The sequence below is a fragment of the Pristiophorus japonicus genome, chromosome 2 (assembly GCF_044704955.1).
Source record: "Pristiophorus japonicus isolate sPriJap1 chromosome 2, sPriJap1.hap1, whole genome shotgun sequence".
Classification (NCBI taxonomy): Eukaryota; Metazoa; Chordata; class Chondrichthyes; family Pristiophoridae; genus Pristiophorus; species Pristiophorus japonicus.
The window spans coordinates 93,529,021-93,544,883 of record NC_091978.1 but is presented as its reverse complement, the minus strand read 5'-3'; the positions used below and the strand labels follow the sequence as shown (position 1 = coordinate 93,544,883).

Genomic DNA, 15,863 nt, shown 5'->3' with positions numbered 1-15,863 from the left:
CAGTGCAAAGCCAGTAAACTCACAGGCGCTATGGCACTGGCCACTGACATATGCAAATAAGATCAATGGGGACTCAGCAGGGATTGTCAATCTGTCTGCAGGCCCATATTCAGCACTGCACGACCAGCACTCGCCCAGGAATCGATGCAAATTGGTCCTTGTACCTCATTAACATAAGCCATGCAACCTGCTTCCAAAGGCAGCTCACCCAAGCAAAGACATTACTATTGGGCCACCCAACTCACAGGCAATGACCCTCAACTAAGTCCCAGGAAGGGGAATTGGTGCGGACTATGGGGATGGGGACGGCGAACGTGGTCCCTATGGAGTCGATGGAGAAATCCTATAAATCCTGGCTCCACAGGATGGATTTTTTAAACAAACAAAATGTAACCACTTACATAAGAACAAAAGAAATAGGAGCAGAAGTAGGCCACCTGGCCCCTCGAGCCTGCTCTGCCATTCAATAAGATCATGGCTGATCTGATTTTGGCCTCAACTCCTCTTCCCTGCCCGCTCCCCATAACCCGTGACACCATTATCTCTCAAAATTCTGTCTATCGCCACCTTAAATATATTCAATGATCCAGCCTCCATACTTCTCTGGGGAAGAGAATTCCAAAGATTCACGACCCTCTGTGAGAAGAAATTCTTCCTCATTTCCATTTTAAATGGGTCACCCCTTATTCTGAAACTATGCCCCCGAGTTCTAAATTCCCCCACGAGGGAAAACATCCTCTCTGTCTTTATCCTGTCAAGCTCCTCAGAATCTTATACATTTCAATAAGATCACCTTTCAGTCTTCTAAACTCCAATGATTATAGGCCCAACCTGCACAATCCTTCTTCATATGACAACCCCTTCATCTCAGGAATCAACCTTTAGAACTTTCTCTGAAATGCCTCCAATGCAAGTATATCCCTCCTTAAATAAGGAGACCAAAACTGTATGCAGTACTCCAGGTGTGATCTCACCAACACCCTGTAGTTGTAGCAGGACTTCCCTACTTTTATGCTCCATCGTCCTTGCAATAAAGGGCAACATTTCATTTGCGTTCCTAATAACTTACTGTTCCTGCATGCTAACTTTTTCTGTTTCATATACAAGGACCCCTAGATCCCTCTGTACCTCAGCATTTTGTAATCTCTCCCCATTTAAATAATAATTAGATTTTTTATTTCTCCTACCAAAGTGGATAACTTCACATTTTCCCACATTATACTCCATCAGCTAAATTTTTACCCACTCACTTAGCCTATGTATATCCCTTTGCAGATTCTTTGTGTCCTCCTCACAACTTGCTTTCCCACCTATCACAGCAAATTTGGTTACTGTAAATAGTTGAGGCCCCAGCACTGATCCCTGTGGCATTCCACTAGTTACAGTTTCCAACCTGAAAATTACCTATTTATCCCGACTCACTGTTTTCTGTTAATTAGCCAATCCTCTATCCATGCTAATAGGATAGGGTGAACAGCCAGTTGTCGTGGTGCATATAGGTACCAACGATATAGGTAAAAAACAGAATGAGGTCCTGCAAGAAAATTTAGGGAGCTAGGAGCTAAATTAAAAAGTAGGACCTCAAAAGTAGTAATCTCAGGATTGCTACCAGTGCCACGTGCTAATCAGAGTAGGAATCGCAGGATAGCTCAGATGAATACGTGGCTTGAAGGTTGGTGCAGAAGGGAGGGATTCAATTTCCTGGGACATTGGAATCGGTTCTGGGGGAGGTGGGACCAGTACAAACCGGACGGTCTGCACCTGGGCAGGACCAGAACCAATGTCCTAGGGGAACTGTTTGCTCTTGCTGTTGGAGAGGGGTTAAACTAATGTGCCAAGGGGATGGGAACCTATGTAGGGAGACAGAGGGAAGTAGAATGGGGGCAGAAGCAAAAGATAGAAAGAAGAAAAGTAAAAGTGGAAGGCAGAGAAACCTGAGGCAAAAAGAAAAAAGGGCCACATGACAGCAAAATTCTAAAGGGGTAAAGTGTGTTCAAAAGACAACCATGAAGGCTCTGTGCCTCAAAGCGAGGAGTATTCGGAATAAGGTGGACGAATTAACTGCGCAGATAGCAGTTAACGGATATGATGTAATTGGCATCACGGAGACGTGGCTCCAGGGTGACCAAGGCTGGGAACTCAACATCCAGGGGTATTCAACATTTAGGAAGGATAGACAGAAAGGAAAAGGAGGTGGGGTGGGGTTGCTGGTTAAAGAGGAAATTAATGCAATAGTAAGGTAGGACATTAGCTTGGATGATGTGGAAGCGGTATGGGTGTAGCTATGGAATACCAAAGGGCAGAAAACACGAGTGGGATTTGTGTACAGACCACCAAACAGTAGTAGTGAGGTTGGGAACAGCATCAAACAAGAAATTAGGGATGCGTGCAATAAAAGTACAGCAGTTATCATGGGCGACTTTAATCAACATATAGATTGGGCTAACCAAACTGGTAGCAATGCAGTGGAGGAGGATTTCCTGGAGTGTATTAGGGATGGTTTTCTAGACCAAAATGTCAAGGAACCAACTAGAGGGCTGACCAACCTAGACTGGGTGATGTGTAATGAGAAAGGACTAATTAGCAATCTTGTTGTGCGAGGACCCTTGGGGAAGAGTGACCATAATATAGTAAAATTCTTTATTAAGATGGCGAGTGGCACAGTTAATACAGAGACTAGGGTCCTGAACTTAAAAAAAGGTAACTTCGATGGTATGAGACGTGAATTGGCTAGAAAAGATTGGCGAGTGATACTTAAAGGGTTGACAGTAGATAGGCAATGGCAAACATTTAAAGATCACATGGATGAACTTCAACAATTGTACATCCCTGTCTAGAGTAAAAATAAAACGGGGAAGGTGGCTCAACCGTAGCTAACAAGGGAAATTAAGGATAGTGTTAAATCCAAGGAAGAGGCATATAAATTGGCCAGAAAAAGCAGCAAACCTGAGGACTGGGAGAATTTTGTAATAGGGCAGAGGAGGACAAAGGGTTTAATTAGGAGGGGGAATATCGAGTATGGGAGGAAGATTGTTGGGAACATAAAAACTGACTGCAAAAGCTTCTAAAGATATGTGAAGAGAAAAAGATTAGTGAAAACAAACGTAGGTCCCTTGCAGTCAGATTCAGGGGAATTTATAATGGGGAACAAAGAAATGGCGAACCACTTAAACAAATACTTCGGTTTTGTCATCACGAAGGAAGACACAAATAACCTTCTGGAAATTCTAGGGGACCGAGGGTCTAGTGAGAAGGAGGAACTGAAGGAAATCCTTATTCAGCAGGAAATTGTGTCAGGGAATTTGATGGGATTGAAGGCCGATAAATCCCCAGGGCCTGATCGTCTGCATCCCAGAGTACTTAAGGAAGTAGCCCTAGAAACAGTGGATGCATTGGTGATCATTTTCCAGCAGTCTATCAACTCTGGTTCAGTTCCTATGGACTGGAGGGTTGCTAATGTAACACCACTTTTTAAAAAAGGAGGGAGAGAGAAAACGGGTAATTATAGACCGGTTAGCCTGACATCAGTAGTGGGGAAAATGTTGGAATCAATCATTAAGAGATGAAATAGCAGTGCATTTGGAAAGCATTGATAGGATTGGTCCAAGTCACCATGGATTTATGAAAGGGAAATCATGCTTGACAAATCTTCTGGAATTTTTTGAGGATGCAACTAATAGAGTGAACAAGGGAGAACCAGTGGATATGGTGTATTTGGACTTTCAAAAGGCTTTTGACAAGGTCCCACACAGGAGATTGATGTGCAAAATTAAAGCACATGGTATGGAGGTAATGTACTGATGTGGATAGAGAACTGGTTGACAGACAGGAAGCAGAGAGTCAGAATAAACGGGTCCTTTTCAGAATGGCAGGCAGTGACTAGTGGGGTGCCGCAGGGCTCAGTGCTGGGATCCCAGCTATTTACAATATACATTAGTGATTTGGAAGAGGGAATTGAGTGTAATATCTCCAAGTTTGCAGATGACACTAAGCTGGGTGACGGTGTGAGCTGTGAGGAGGACGGTAAGAGGCTGCAGGGTGACGTGGACAGGTTAGGTGAGTGGGCAAACACGTGGCAGATGCAGTATAATGTGGATAAATGTGAGGTCATACACTTTGGGGGCAAAAACACGAAGGCAGAATATTATCTGAATGGCAGCAGATTAGGAAAAGGGGAGGTGCAACGAGACCTGGGTGTCATGGTACATCGGTCATTGAAAGTTGGCATGCAGGTACAGCAGGTGGTGAAGAAGGCAAATGGTAGGTTGGCCTTCATAGCTAGGGGATTTGAGTATAGGAGCAGGGAGGTCTTACTGCAGTTGTAGAGGGCCATAGGGCATAGAGGCCTCATCTGGAATATTGTGTTCAGTTTTGGTCTCCTAATCTGAGGAAGGACGTGCTTGCTATTGAGGGAGTGCAGCAAAGGTTCACCAGACTGATTCCCGGGATGGCAGGACTGACATATGAGGAGAGACTGGATCAACTGGGCCTGTATTCACTGGAGTTTAGAAGGATGAGAGGAGATCTCATAGAAACATAAAATTCTGACGGGACTGGACAAGTTAGATGCATGAAGGTGAATGATCAGCCATGATCTTATTGAATGGTGGTGCAGGCTCGAAGGGCTGAATGGCCTACTCCTGCACCTATTTTCTATGTTTCTATATTACCCGCAACCCCGTGAGCTCTTATCTTGTGCAATAACTTTTTACATGGCACCTTATCGAATGCCTTTTGGAAATCCAAATACATGACATCTGCTGGTTCCTCTTTATCCACCCTGCTCATTACATCCTCAAAGAGCTCCAACAAATTTGTCAAAAATGATTTCCCTCTCATAAAACCATGCTAACTCTGCTTGACTGCAGTATGATTTTCTAAATGTCCTGCTATTACTTCCTTAATAATAGACTTCAGCATTTTCCCAATGACAGATGTTAGGCTAACTGGCCTATAGTTTCCTGTTTTGTATCCCCCTTCTTTCTTAAATAGGGGCATTACTGTTATGCATTGATGCTTGGGCGGCACGGTCGGAGGTCATCGGGCTGTGCGTATGTGGCATGTGTGCTTGGTCACCTGTATATAAGCTGTGTGTCTTTGTCACGCTGGCACTCTTGGGCTGGAATAAAGATGGATCAGGTTGCACCTGAGTGAGTTTACAGTAACCAGACTCTTGAGTCATTACAATTGGCGACGAGGTAATTTAAGAATCTTCGCATGCACAATGGGCACTGTTGGAATCCTGGAGAGATTCGTGGAGGGAAGGATTGGGCGGATTTTTCCTGGATCAGTATTTTGTGGCCAACGACATGGAGGCAGAGGCCTATGCAGTTAAGCACAGGGCAGTTCTCCTCACAGTTTGTGATCCGGAAATTTACAGCCTCGTGAAATATCTTCTCTCGCCTATATGTCCGGCGGAAAAAGGGTACGAGAAAATGTGTACGTTGGTGGGTAACCATCTGAAGCCAAAAGAGGGGATCATCATATCACACTACCGTTTCTACATGCATGTTCGTGTTGAGGACCGGGATGTGGCGTGATTTGTTGCCGACCTGTGACGTCTTGCGACATTCAGGAATATGCTGGAAGACATGCTGAGTGATGTCTTCGTGATAGGCATCAGCCGTGATGTGATCCTCAGGAAGCTGTTGGCTGCAGAGATGCTGGATTTAAAAAAGGCCATCGCAACTGCCCAGGCATGCATGATGACGGATGATAATTTAAGGCAGAAATCAGTTTAGAGTTTAGACAATACTCATGCAATGGATGTTCGAAAGTGGGGCATCTTCACAGGATGTCTCCACAACAGAGCAAGAGTGGTGCGGCTCACCACGTGGTTGATGAGGACCAGTTCAGTGGTGGCCTGGATACGCAACCCGAGGAGGAAGTAAATGGACTGTATTCATTCCTGAGCAAGAGCCAGCCGATTGTCGTTAATGTGAAGCTGAATGGCGTGCCTGTATCAATGGAGCTGGACACGGGTGCGAGCCAGTCGATAATGAGCCAAAGGACATTTGACAAGCTTGGGACACTAAGGCTGCGAAACCAAAGCTGAGTCCAGTCAATGCCATATGCGTACAGCCCGATGACCTCTGACCACGGTGCCCTCTGGTGTCTGGTGACCCCCAAGCATTAAAACATAACAGTTACATTTGCGATTTTCCAATCTGCTGGGACCTCTCCAGAATCATGGGAATTTTGTTAGATTACAACCAATGCATCCACTATTTCTGCAGTCACTTCTTTTAAGACCCTAGGATACATGCCATCAGGTCCAGGGGACGTCCACCTTTAGTCCTATTAGTTTGCCTCGTACTTTTTCTCTAGTGATAGTGATTGTTTAAAGTTCCACCCCCCTCCAATAACCCTTTGATTATCAATTTTTGGAATGCTTTTAGTACCTTCTAACTTGAAGACCGATACAAAATATTTGTTCAAAGTCTCTGCCATTTCCCTGTTTCCCATTATTCATTCCCCAGTCTCATCCTCTAAGGGACCAGCATTTACTTTAACTAATATAATATATACAAAAGCAAAATACTGTGGATGCTGGAATTTGAAATAAAAACAGAAAATGCTGGAAATCTCAGCAGGTCAGGCAGTATCTGTGGAGAGAAAAACAGAGTTAATGTTTCAGGTCGATGGCCCTTTATCACAACTTTACCTACTCTCTTCCTTTTTATATACCTGTAGAAGCTCTTACTATCTGTTTTTATATTTCTTGCTAGTTTACCCTCATAGTTTACATGGAGATGGAGGTCACAGGGGCCGCTAAAGAATCCTGAACAAACCAGGCCCTGACGTCTGCCCCTTCATCGCTGATGAATTTCTGAAAGGGTTCGTTCAACATGCATTAGGCCCCTTATTTACATATGTAAGGTGCCCAACGCCTGTTATAGGCATCTGCCCGGGACGCCTAAAATAAGGCCCCCACGTATTTAGCAGTGGAACCAATGCCGATGCAGTTTGAGCCTTGGTCGTCCCAGTGCTATATTTATGCCCAAAGCATAAACGAAATGCATACCAATATCTACCAATTTGATGAAAGCATCATGGCAGCTTCTTGGGTATCTGGCATTGGCATTCAGGATAACACCAACAACTGGCATTTATATAGCGCCTTTAACGTAGTAAAATGTCCCAAGGGACTTTATAAAACAAAATTTAACACCGAGCATAAGGAGATATTAGGGCAGAAGCTTGGTCAAAGAGATAGGCTTTTAAGGAGCGTCTTAAAGTAGGAGAGAGGTAGAGAGGCAGAGAGGGAATTTCAGAGCTTAGGGCCTTGGCAGCTAAAGGTGGAGTGACTAAAATCGGGTATGTTGGAGGCCAGAATTTGGCTGATCTGATCTTGGGCTCAGCTCCACTACCTTGCCCGCTCCCCATAACCCCTTATTCCCTTGTGGTTGGAAGCTCATCTCGGAGTCAAATATGACACCAAGGTTGTGAACAGCCTGGTTCATCCTCAGACAATTGCCAGGGAGAAGGGTGGGGTCGATGGCAAGGGAACAGATTTTGTGCCGGAGAACGAAGCCAATCTTCCTAATATTTAGCTGGAGGAAATGTCTTCCTGACTAATCTGGCAAAGGTCACGTGATCCTGGCTGGAAGGTTCCAGATGCAAAGAAATTCAAGGCAGTGGTGAGGTGACCATGACTTGTACTAACAATGTTAATCTCCTGGTGGAACATATTTAGCCGGCTGTTGACACATTCCACAATAACCTCCAGGGAGAAGCATAGCCTTTGAGGGCACTGACGGTCAGAAGAGTCTAACTAAAACCTTCTTGGTCTGTAGACCCTGTGAGTGGGTATGAGCAGGTAGAGAAGAAATGCTTTCTGTGAAGACTGATTCATAGCCTCAAAAAATTATTGGAATAAATCCTGAGGGAGAGGATAAATCTCCATTTGGAAAGACATGGATTAATCAAGTACAGTCAGCAAAATACTGTGGATGCTGGAATTTGAAATAAAAAACAGAAAATGCTAAGGGAAGGTCATGTCTGACTAACTTGATTGAATTTTGCGAGGAGGTAACTAGGAGGGTTGATGAGGGCAGTACGTAATGTATATGGATTTAAGCAAAGCTTTTGATAAGGTCGCACATGGTAGACTGGTCACGAAAGTAAAAGCCATTGGGATCCAGGGCAAAGTGGTAAGTTGGATCCAAAATTGGTTCAGAGGCAGGAAGCAAAGGGTAATGGTTGATGGGTGTCTTTGTGACTGGAAGGCTGTATCCAGTTGGGTTCCACAGGGCTCAATGACTTGGACTTGAATGTTGGAGGTATGATTAAGAAGTTTTCAGATGACACTAAAATAGCCTGTGTGGTTGATAATGAAGAAGAAAGCTGTGGACTGTAGGAAGATATCAATGTACTGGTCAGGTGGGCAGAAAAGTGGCAAATAGAATTCTATCCGGATGAGTGTGAGGTAATGCATTTGGGGAGGTCTAACAAGGCAAGGGAATACACATTAAATGGTATGGCATTGAAAAGTGTAGAGGAACAAAGGGACCTTGGAGTGCATGTCCACAGATCCCTGAAGATAGCAGGCCAGGCAGATAAGGTGGTTAAGAAGGTATATGGAATACTTTCCTTTATTAGTCAAAGCATGGAATACAAGAGCAAGGACATCATGCTTGAACTGTACAAAACACTGGTTCGGCCGCAGCTGGAGTACTGTGTGCAGTCCTGGTCACCACATTACAGGAAATATGTGATTGCACTGGAAAGGGTGCAGAGGAGATTTACAAGAATGTTGCCTGCACTGGAGAATGTTGCCCATGAGGAAAGATTGGAGATGCTGCGTCTGTTTTCTTTGGCACAGAGGAGGCTAAGGGGAGACCTGATTGAGGTGTATAAAATTATGAGGGGAGGTTAGAGTGGGTAGGAAGGACCTGTTTCCCCTGGCAGAGGGGTGAACAACCAGGAGGCATAGATTTAAAGTAATTGGGGGGAGGTATAGAGGAGATATGAGGGGAAAATTATTTACCCAGAGAGTGGTGGGGGTCTGGAACTCAGTGCCTGAAAGAGTGGTAGGGGCAGAAAGCCTCACCACATTAAAAAAATACTTGGATGTGCACTTAAAGTGTCATAATCTACAGGGCTACAGACCAAGAGCTGGAAAGTGGGATGGGGCTGGATAGCTTCTGGTTGGCCAGTGCGGACATGGTGGGACAAAATGGCCTCCTTCTGTGCTGTAAAATTCTATGATTCTATGAAATCTTTACTCTTCCATATCTTCATTCTCATGTTCCTCATAACATAAGATTATGGATATTACCATTAGAATATTTACTTCCTCAATTCAAAGCAGAACTTTGAGTAGAGATGAGTATAACTAGCAATAAAATTCCTCACTGAACCTCCAATTTACTAAATAGATTGAAATGCAGGCAAAGTAACACTAAACTTTAGTAGCAGCACACAAAATGACCTCCTCAATTTGATATCTGACTTAGCCATACCTTACTGCAAATCCTACTATCACTTATATAAGTGTTGGTAATTATTTGGGACTGAGTTAGTGAAAATGGATTGATGGTTAGCCCTTGATTTCATTTACATGAGATGGATTAGGCTCCCAGAGGACATTAAAGGAGATTACTAGTGTTTTTTTTTAATAATTCAGGTGTAGATTTTTTGCAGTGAATTTGAGTGGCCTCAAAGAGCCCATTCTACTCCACTTCTCACTCCAAAATTGGTGGTAGTTAAAGAGAAAATCTAGATGAAGTCAAGATTAATGCATAAAGAAAAGCCATTTGGGCAATGCACTAGAAGGGAGCTCCCATACTTAAGCGTTGCTCAATGTTTTCAGAAGAGTAGGAAAGAAAACTGGAGAGGCAATAAAACAAAATGTGCACTGTAACTTTTTTAACATGAGTTGTTCTTCTTTGTGGAGTCAGTGTTATATCACAACAAGTAAAATAATGAGAGTTGAATTACTACTGAAAATCATTAACACTGGATAAAACAGGGAAAAAATTATAAATACCATATATGCTGCTGTTGAAGAGTTCGATGTTGAAGAATACATAGTCTCCATTGGTCATTCCCTGGCGGTGTGCTGCAAGCATGATTTTCCGGATGGTGTGACTACTTGCACATATAATCACAACTGAAGATATAAAGCAAAGCAGTTTTTACACAAGGAAAGGCACAAATTTAGCACCGAGATAACTTTAAAACAAACATCTAATGAATTAACATCCTCTCCACCCTCTGCTGATGATACTGAATCATATTGGGATGCAGTTCCACAGATACTGACAGCTCTCCCAACTGACCATTCTTCACATGAAAGTATTGACAGGGTGTGTTTACAAGCTATTCAACCAAGGCAGTCGTCACAACCAAGCCTGATCTTGTTCTCCTCTAATGTCTGTGCATGCGTACTTGTCAGTGATAGTCATTGAATAATGATCAGGAGCAAGAAACCTAACATTTTTTTCAGTCTTTTGCCGAAGGGATATTGTGGCCAAATGCCAGCCCAGCTAAGATCAATTAACTTAGGAGAGGTCAGGAATTGAACGTCAAATGCCTAGTCCATATGGCTTAGAATCATTGAAATTTCAACACAAAAGGAGTATGTTCAGCCCATCATACCTGTGCCAGCTTTACTTTGGAGCCACCTACTCTAATCCCAGTTCTCTATTGTAACCTCTAATATTTTTCTTTTTCAAATGTTTTTCAAATAAACTCTTAAATGTTTTAAGTGACTTGGCTTCAACAGCAACTTGTGATAATGCATTCCTTATTTTAATAACCCTTTGCATGAAAGAATAATTCTTACAATGTCCTATGTTTCTATGTCTCATCTTTGGTGCTCGTGCCAAACCTAACATTATGTATTATACTGGGCAGTGTATTTACCCAATCAGGAGAGGATACTGAATTGATTTCTAACCTTGGGCTCTTTTTCTTTCTGATTTCTCTTCCACACTGTAATTTCAAGTAAGTTTCAGAACAAGATTAAGCTGGGGTGCTAACTTTAGCGCTGGGCGATGTCTACTGCCTCATAATGCGATATTCAGTTGTGTCGCCCCAAGAGGCGAGTGGAGTGCAGAGTGCCGGCATCCTAGTGCCAGAAGGTGAAAAAAAAAATCTTTGTGAATATGCCAATAAAATTCACCCACACTTCCCCAATACTGCAACAAATAAATAGAAGTTGAAAACCTCAAATTTCAGCACTTACCTTGCACTCCGGACGATATCGCCCCTGGATCGATGCTGGACCAACTGCTTTTCCCTGCTGGTGTCAGCGCCAGGCGCTACCACAGGCAAAAGAGTACATTTTGCAAACACAGGACTGTGGAGGCATTGCACACTTGGTGACCGAGTGGGCGGTGCTAGCGAGTGCAGCGCAAACTGTCAGCGCCAGCGCTCGGGCGGTAGGTGTTTAGCGGCCCCTTAGCGCCCCTCTCTGGTGCTAATGGTGGCTCTAAACAACCGAATTTCTCGCTGGTATACAACAACAAGTGACTACACTTCAGAAAGTTCTTCATTGGCTGTAAATCACTTTGGGACGTCCTAAAGTCGTGAAAGAGGCTAGATAAATGCCAGTTCTTTCCTTTGCTTTAACATAGCAAAATAAAGCATTGCTGGTCTGGCTCTCTTCCCTTCTCTGCAAATTTAAGATACAAATTCATATCACCTCTTATTAAGTGCAACCCAGGGACAACCATAACAATTTGCATTTACACAGTGCCCCAATATCAAAAAGATATCCCAATGGACTTTATAGAGAAAACAAGTGAAATGGACACAAAGTTAGCAGTGGCAAAGTCACAATAGGATGAATGGTCTCCTTCTGTGCTATATGATCCTATTACCATAAAAACTTAGGAACATAAGAATTAGGAGCAGGAGTAGGCCACTCGGCCCCTCGAGCCTGCTCCGCTATTCAATGAGATCATGACTGATCGTCTATCTCAACTTCACTTTCCTGCATTATTCCCATATCCCTTTATTCCCTGAATATTCAAAAATCTAACAATCTCTGTCTTGAATATACTCAAAGACTAAGCCTCCACAGCCTTCTGGGGTAGAGAATTCCAAAGATTCACCACCCTCTGAGTGGCCTAAATGGCCGACCCCTTCTACTGAGACTGTGACCCCTGATTCTAGACTCCTCAGCCAGAGGAAACATCCACCCTGCTTCTACCCTGTCAAGCCCTGTAACAATTGTGTCTGTTTCAATGAGATCACCTCTTATTCTTCTAAACTCTAGAAAATATCGGCCTAGTCTACTCAATCTCTCCGCATGCGACAATCCCTCCCATGCCAGGAATCAATCTGGTGAACCTTTGTTGCACTCCCTCAATGGCAAGTATATCCTTCCTTAGGTAAGGAGACCAAAACTATACACAATACTCTAGTTGCGGCCTCAACAGGGACCAATATAATTGCAGTAAGATGTCTTTGCTCTTATACTCAAATCCTCTTGTAATAAAGGCCAACATACCATTTGCTTTCTTAATTGCTTGCAGTACCTGCATGTTAACTTTCAGTGATTTGTGTACAAGGACACCAAGGTCCCTCTGAAAAATAACATTTCCCAATCTCTCACTGTTTACAAAATATTCTGCTTTTCTGTTTTTCCAGCAAAATGGATAACTTCATATTTCTCCACATTATTTTCCATTTGTCATGTTCTTGCCCACTCTCTTAGCCTGTCTATATCCCCTTGAAGACTCTTAGTATCCTCATCACCTAGCATTGTATCATCAGCAAACTTGGATATATTACATTTGGTCCCCTCATCTAAATCATTGATATAGATTGTCAATAACTGAGGCCCAAGCACTGATCCTTGCGGCACCCACTAGTTACAGCCTGCCAACCCAAAAATAACCCGTTTGTTCCTAATCTCTGTTTTCTGTCCGTTAACCAATCCATGCTAGTATATTAACCCCAATCCCATGAGCCTAATTTTGTTCAATAACCTCTTTTGTGGCACCTTATCAAATGCCTTCAGAAAATCCAAATATATGACATCCAGTGGTCCCCCCTTATCTATTCTGCTAGTTACAACCTCAAAAAATTCAAACAGATTTCCCTTTTATAAATCCATGTTGACCCTGCCCACTCCTATTATTATTTTCTAAGTGCCCTGTTACCACATCCTTAATAATAGATTTTAGCATTTTCCCTAATACTGATGTCAGGCTAACTGGTCTGTAGTTCCCTGTTTTCTCTTTCCCTCCTTTCTTAAATAGTGGGGTTACATTTGCTACCTTCCAATCTGCGGGAACCGTTCTAGAATCTATGGAATTTTGGAAGATGACAACCAATGCATCCACTATCTCTATAGCCACCTCTTTCAAAACCCTAGGATGTAGGCCATCAGGTCCAGGGGATTTATCAGCTTTCAGTCGCATTAATTTCTCCAGTACTATTTTTTTACTAATAATAATTTCTTTCAGTTCCTCATTCTCACTAGACCCTTGGTACTCCACTATTTCCCGGAGGTTTTTTGTGTCTTCTTCCATTATAATTTCTCCTGTCTTAGCCTGTAGGGGACCCACATTTACTTTTGCTAATCTTTTCCTTTGTACATACCTATAGAAGCTTTTATAGTCTGTTTTTATGTCTCTCGCTAGTTTCCTCTTATATTCTATTTTTCCTTTCTTTACCAATTTCTTGGTCCTCCTTTGCTGAATTCTACTCTTTTTGGCAGATTTTGACTAGGTAAAACTAAAGCAGATTTATTGCATTGAATGATAAAATGCAAATTATTTCTTTACGATCTTCAGTCATAGAACACATATGTCTCCCCTGTCACAATCATTTAGCATAACACATTCTGTTACTTATGCATGGCAATGCTTCTTATTACTTTGTGTGTCCAGCCGATAGCCAACAATTGTCTTGCCAATTCCATACAGTTTGTCTTCAGGCCATGCATGCACTATGGATAAATTGGTTCAGTACTGGAACCAAGAAAATTCTATTTCTTTATTATTTGATTTGGTGTAATAGACCATCTCATTTCTGACATCATCAGGCTACATAATTTACTCCAGACTATCAATATGAGAGTGTCACAAGATTAATTCTGTGGGAGAGGTGGAATTGGGTAATGCCTGGCGATACTTTTGTGCTTCCGCAAAAGTTAGCGTCCCAAAAGGGGCGCTATGCAATTTCTAGCCCTTAATCTTTAAGATGATGAAGCAGGTATAATGACAAGAATGGGGGTGAAATTTGACTTGGGCAGTAGAGTAAAACGGGCGACAGTGAATCGGCAGCCCATTTTACACATCAGCTGATTTTCTTTTCCATTAAAATCAGGCAGTGTAAAATAGCTACAATTCGCTGTCACTCCACCGTCAAAAACAATTTTTAACTCCCTATATGTTCGGATTGAGGACCAAAAAAGACAGAAATGTCTTCATATCCATCAGAAAGAATTTGCATTGATTTTATATAGGGAGTGCTGCATTGTCAGAGATACCGTCTTTCAGATGAGGCATTAACTTGAGGTTCCATTTGACCTCAGTGGACATAAAAGATCTCATTACACTCTTCAAAGAAGAGCGGGGCAGTTCTCCCGGTGTCTTGGCCAACATATATCCTTGAACCAATACCAGCAAAACATATCATCTTGCCATTTATCTCATTGAAGTTTTAGGGACTTTTGTTGCATGTATATCAGTTGGCATATTTGCCTCCACAACAGTGACTACACAACCAAAGTTATTAATTTAGTTGTAAAGTGCTTTGGGATATCCTGAGGCTGTCACAAGGTATCTTATAACTGCAAGTTCTTTCTTTATTTTTACATAGTATCTTACTGCATCTCTCAGGGCATCACAAAACATCACACAAACAATGAATTACTTTGAAGTAGGTTCACTGTTGTTAATGTAGCCGATCACAGCAGCCATTTTGCACAACAAATTCAATAAATAGCAGTGAGATAAATGATAGGTTAATCTATTTTCAACTCCCACAATATCTTCAAATTGGGCCACGTGATAGTTATTGTCCACCTGAAAGGTAGATAAAGCCTCAGTTTAATGTTTCATTTGAAGGAGAGCACCTCTGACAATGCAGTACTCTTTCTGCACTGTGCTGAAGTGTCAGCTTATATTATGTGTTCAAGTCCTGCGAAACCAGAACCTTATGGCTGGGCCAAATAGACACAATAATACCAAAGAAAATTAAAAGCTCTCCACTATTAAGGACTTCAGCTGAATTAAAATGGAAAAGGGACAGTTTAAAATTGAATCATTGTGGCATCCCCTTTCTGCTTTGAGTGGTACTGAGACATAAGACGGGTTTGATTCTTGAGTCTCTGCTGAGTTAGCCCTGGCTTTGTGAATAAGATCGTTTTTGGAGAGTAAAGTGGAAGACAAGCAAATAGAGCATTGGAGAAGGTGAGCCTTGATTGGACTGGGATTTCAGAAGCAGTGGGAAGAGGGAGAGGCAGTGGTGGACAGTTTTAGAGGTGGAAGAAAGTCTTTGTAACAGATCAGATGTGAGGAAGGAACTCTATTGGGGATCAAACAGTACGCCAATATTCCGCACCTCTGTACTTAAATTGCAGTCAGTAAAGTTGATGCAGTCAAAGCCAGAGCTGTATGGATGGTGGTGGAAGCCTGAGAGAATGGCTCTTGTTTTTCCTACATTTGGTTGGTGAAATTATCAGTTCCTATCTTAATGCTGGTCAGATAATGAGAGATTTTAATACTGGCCATGAGATCTTGGGGGACACAGAGATAGAGCTGGGTGTCATTGACATACATGTCAAAACTGATTCTGTGCTTCCAAATGTTGTTCCTAGAATATCAGGGAAATTTGTAGTAAATCAGAGAACCTATTTAATGATTCCAAAGGTGACTGAATCATGAACAACTACCAACAAA

At 42.5% G+C, this 15,863-nt stretch overlaps 1 protein-coding gene across 3 annotated transcripts in view; it reads right to left on the bottom strand.

Annotated features, from left to right (window-relative positions):
• npr3 (natriuretic peptide receptor 3) overlaps window positions 1-15,863 on the bottom strand; it is a 92,350-nt gene that overhangs the window by 61,522 nt on the left and 14,965 nt on the right. For all 3 annotated transcript variants that reach the window (XM_070868406.1, XM_070868407.1, XM_070868408.1), the window contains exon 2: window positions 9,992-10,114. In XM_070868406.1, coding sequence (XP_070724507.1) covers window positions 9,992-10,114 — 123 coding nt within the window. The remainder of the gene's footprint in view (window positions 1-9,991; window positions 10,115-15,863) is intronic.